The following is a 5,214-nucleotide window of genomic DNA, read 5'->3' as shown; positions in this document are numbered from 1 at the left end:
ATTTCTACTCTTCTGCATTTGGCTATGAGGGTTTTATGTCGTATTCTATGATTAATTTTTGTGAAGGCACCATGTACTACTGAGAAAAAGCTATGTTCCTTTCTATTCTCATTTATTTTTCTCCAAAGGTCTATCTTTTCTAAAATTCTATTTACCTCCTTAACTTTTTTCTTATTTAGTTTTTGGTTGGGTTTGTTTAGTTCTTAGAGAGAATAGTTGAGGTCTCCCCCTAGTATAGTTTTACTGTCTATATTCTCCTGTAAATCACTTAATTTCTCCTTTTGGAATTTGGATGATATGCCATTCAATCCTTATTTATGTAGTATTGGTATTACTTCATTGTTTATAGTACCTTATATCAAGATGTCATATCCTTCCTTCTCTCTTTATTTTACTTGCTTTTAGTTTTTTGTTTACTTACTTTGTTTTACTTAACCTTAATTTCTGAGCATATTACTTCCTCTTGCTATATCTGGTACAAAGGAAACACTTAATAAGTGCCTATTTCCTTCTCTTATCCATTGAGCTATCCTTTGTAACAAAGAAAAAAAAGGAAAAGAGAAAAAATACAATTTAATTAATCCTACCATGTCATATAGAATCTATAATACACAATACCTATATTTTCTCACTTTTGTGAGCAGATGACAAAATTTCCCAATTCTAGTGCAAATTTAGTCCTTCTGCTTATAGAACACCCTGTTTTATTAGTTTGATCTTTCTATTTACATGGGTAGCATAGTAAATAGAGCACTGCATTCAAAGTCAAGAAACCCTGAGTTCAAATTCAGCCTCAGACACTAGTTGTGTTTCCCTGAACAAATCACTTGATCCCTCCTTGACTCAGTTTCTTCATCTGTAAAATGAAGATAATGATACCTACCAGATATGGTTGTTGTGAGGATCAAATGAGATGATAATTGTAAAGAAGTTAGCACAGTACCTGGAATACAGTAAGTACTACATAAACATTCATTATTATTATTATTATTATTATTCCTTACTATCATATTTTATTAGAAAGGCAGTTTAATGTCTAGAAAACTTACCTCAAAACAAGGAAATGATTCAAGGCCCACCTCTCACATATCCAGGCTGTGAGACAGTAGGTAAGTCCCTCAATCTTTCAGTACTCTACCCAATTCTTTAATTCTAAAAGCTGCAGATTTTTACCCTGTTGAACTTTACATCATGCTCCTGAATGTCTCTATGTGGTGGCCCTTCATTTCCTAGATGAGGAAATAAAGTCCCAGGATGGTTGTATAATTTACTCAGCAAGGAAGTTGTAGAACCAGAACCATAAGCAAACCTCCTAATGAAGGTCCCTATGCTCTTTTCATCATACCATATTTATGCTGGTACAGATAGAGAGGTGAGCAATTGACTTCATTTCTCTCCCACTTGAGAAGTTTTATTGCAAATCTGTCAGTAATTGGGGTTATTGTCTGAATTACAGTCCTTCAAACCAAAGAATATGATTCACAATTATAGAGAGAGGACTGGTTTCCTGGTGAGGAGCATCTTCAGGGCCCCTTTCATGTCCTTGTTCCTTAGACTATAGATGAAAGGGTTTAGCATGGGGGTGACCACTGTGTACATTACAGCTGCTACTGTGTCCTGTTGGGCTGTATGGTTGGATATGGGGCTAAAGTACACACCAATGACTGTCCCATAGAAGAGACAGACCACAGTGAGATGGGAGCCACAAGTGGATAAGGCTTTCCACTTCCCCACAGTAGATGGGATTCTCAGAACAGTCACAAAAATTCTAGTGTAGGAGATAAGGATACCAATAAAAGGGATGATAATTGTTAGAGCCCCAACTGTGTTGACCATTAAGTCATCAATAAAAGTGTCAGAGCAGGCCAACTTCAGCAGGGGACTGAGGTCACAGAAAAAATGAGGAATTTCATTTTGGCCACAGAAGGAGAGTCGAGTCACCAGGACAGTATGTATCAAAGCATTAATATAGGCCCAAAACCAGGACACAATTACCAAAAGTGTACAGACCTTTGGGGTCATGATCATGGAGTAATGTAGTGGGGCACAGATAGCTACATAGCGGTCATAGGCCATGACAGTGAGAAGGACACTGTCTATCCCTGCAAACCAAATGAAGAAGAATACTTGTGTCAGGCACCCAGCATAAGAAATTGCTTTGTTTCCAGAAATATGATTTACCAGCATCTTGGGAATGGTGGTGGTGGTGAAGCAGATGTCAACCAGGGACAAGTTGCTAAGGAAGAAGTACATGGGTGTATGGAAGCATGAGTTGGTTCTAATGACTACTATGATGAGAAGATTCCCTACACCTGTGATCAGGTATATAAGCAGAAACAGGAAGAACAGGAGACTCTGTTGTTCTGGCTGATCTGAAAGACCAAGGAGGATGAACTCAGAGACTTCGGACTGATTTCCTGCCACCATGATGCTGTTGTTATGTTCACATGGAATAAAGATGAAACAAGAATTTAAAGATTTAACACATTAATTGTTTCATAGATGAAATAATAATTTTAATACTTTAAAAACTCTGTATTAAATTAATAAGTTGTATTTTAATACTTTTAATGTACATAATAGATACAAGATATGAGTTGACCCTTACCTCTTTTGCCCCAGTAGAATATAAGCTTCTAGAGGGTGGGGAATATTTAATTGTTGTCTTTGTATCCTCAGAGCCTAGTACAGAGGTTGGCATATAAAAGAGGAGTTCAATAAATGATTTTTGTTGGATTGATTGATTGATTCCTGATAGTGGATCTCCTATTTAGTTGAATAAATTCTTAGCTGAATTTAAAGAACTCATAGGCAAGAATAGTGTTGGATTTGTAGTCACATGACCTAATTTTGAATCATGATTCCATTTCTGCATCCATGTATGATTTTGGTCAAGTTACTTTCCATTTGGGCCTTGTTTAGTTGATCTGAAAAACAAGAAGGTTAAAGTCAGTGACTACTAAAATCTTTTTAAGCCCAAATCTATGATTCTGAGCTCTCACCATTTTCTTTTGTCATCTCCAGTAAACAATCAATCCCACTGACTGATAATTGAGCAAGAATAGAACGAGCCTGAATGTTCTCCCTTGTGACAAGCCTCTAAAAAATAGAGGTCAGTTTTATTATGTTCTTTACAGGTTTCTTCTTCAGAATACACATTCCCAGTTTTTTTCTGTCCATCTTTTTGTGGTAGGAACAATATTCTAAACTCTTGCCTCCATGCAAGTTATTCTAGTTTTTTCTTAAAAGATATGGAAAGAATTCTTGAGACTTGGTTGGCTTAGCAGATTAAAGAATCAGAATGTTGATATTGGTTCTGAATGATTTAAAAGATTCTACAGGGGAAAACTGAGTCTTGCTAATATGAAATTTAAAGTGTTTATTTTCTAAAAATACTATCATGCGTGGGTACCGTAAGAACCTAGTTTCACTGCTCAAATACAGGTTGCTGCCAGTCACTAATTATAGGGTCTTAGAGGTAAAGAAGTTGAGGAAGGATTAGAACATGTTCACCTGTTACCTACATTCAAATGGGATAGATATTATATAAGCATCATTTTCATTCTGAAAGAATGAGATATTTCAGGGACTGAATCTTATGTATGACTATGCAAGTATTAGCAGGCAGATGAAACACCCAAATACTAATTTATTTAGTTGTTTGAGATGTGGAATAACTATATTCTAACACTGAAAATATCAAGTATTGTCCTCATATCCTACTGACAATTTACTCTGATTATAGAAATTTGTTGTAAAAGGAAATATGAGGACATGGGGGGCAGCTGGGTAGCTCAGTGGATTGAGAGCCAGACCTAGAGACAGGAGGTCCTAGGTTCAAATCTGGTCTCAGACACTTCCCAGGTGTGTGACCCTGGGCAAGTCACTTGACCCCCATTGCCTACCCTTACTACTCTTCTGCCTTGGAGCCAATACACAGTATTGACTCCAAGATGGAAGGTGAGGGTTTAAAAAAAAAGGAAAAAGTATCAAAACTGGCCGTCCAAATCTAAGTGTAAGGGTATAGAATGACTCAACACATATATACCAGTATAAAGCATCCTTAACTCTGCTTGACTGGAGGTAAAAGTCACCAATGACAATCAATCATGCAGTTACAATTTTACCTCACAGTCAGACTCAGGAATAATAAGCTAAAAATCATGTTATAAAGGAAGTGATATAATGGCAAAACTGAGTAAAGAGGACCCTAGTTTTAACTATGTTGAGTTCATCTTCTCAACTTTTTCCTAGCTAGAGATCTCTAGTTATCATAGTTCAGTTTCATATTACCTCTGAATAGCTTGTGGCATTTTTCTTGAATAGTGGATTATTGAATTAATGATCCATCAAATAACTATACCTGAATTCAAAACTCAAAGTAATATCAGTTACAGTCCCAAGAGCTTTTTTCTTAATTGGTAAGTTTCATTAATTATAGTTTAGGGCTAGACAATTATTTTTATTCTTATAGAATTTTAATAGGCTAAAAAGGTTATCAGGACTCATATATTTATAAGAGATTTTGCAACATCCTTCATTTGTTTTCCTTCTCTTCTCAAGTTTAAACTCATCTTAGTGCAAAGATCAATCATTAGAAAATATTTCTATATTATAAACAAATTTTGTAAATTCTCGGCAACCCAATTTATTGTTAACAATTCCATAACCAAATCAAGTTCTTTTCACAGGGTTGATAACATTGCTCACATAGATGGTTTCAAGAAGCCTTGGAAATTTGCAGATAAAGGGGATTTTGCAAGGTATTTTCCCCTTATAACATTTCCATACAGTCGTCACAAATTTTTCCATATTCTTTCCATAATTTTCCCAGTCCTTACTGAGTCTCATCACTTAGGAATGGACCTAACTCATAGGATTTTTGCCCATGCTCTTGCTGCTCATCTATCTGGGAGTTCTTGGGATGTCTTGGAATTGCTCCACATGTTCCCTTATATAAGTTTCTCTTTTTGTAAGGGAAAACAAGAGAGCTCTTCAAATTCAAATTGGACATATTACCAATTACAAAAATGGGCAGGAGTCTCATATAATTTATATCAAGGTTTCCAATTTCAACACACACACACACACACACCAGATAAAAAGTAATTTTTAAGTTTATCAGCAGCTTTAGTTTGAAGGCTCCAGAAGTATTATATTAGATGTTCCAATAACCCTCATTTCTTTTTTGGTTGTTTCCCAATTCACATAAAA

General features: G+C 35.7%; 1 protein-coding gene across 1 annotated transcript; it reads right to left on the bottom strand.

Moving 5' to 3' along the window:
* Window positions 1–1,485: 1,485 nt before the first annotated feature.
* Window positions 1,486–4,851, bottom strand: LOC123232190 (olfactory receptor 1361-like). Its single transcript, XM_044658565.1, has 2 exons — window positions 4,842–4,851; window positions 1,486–2,417 (listed from the first exon to the last, which is right to left on the bottom strand). Exons 1-2 carry the CDS (start codon window positions 4,849–4,851, stop codon window positions 1,486–1,488), a joined length of 942 nt encoding a protein of 313 aa, XP_044514500.1.
* Window positions 4,852–5,214: the final 363 nt, after the last annotated feature.

This window comes from Gracilinanus agilis, chromosome 1, assembly GCF_016433145.1.
Source record: "Gracilinanus agilis isolate LMUSP501 chromosome 1, AgileGrace, whole genome shotgun sequence".
NCBI lineage: Eukaryota > Metazoa > Chordata > Mammalia > Didelphimorphia > Didelphidae > Gracilinanus > Gracilinanus agilis.
The sequence above is the reverse complement of the archived record's forward strand: the minus strand, read 5'-3'. Positions and strand labels throughout refer to the sequence as shown.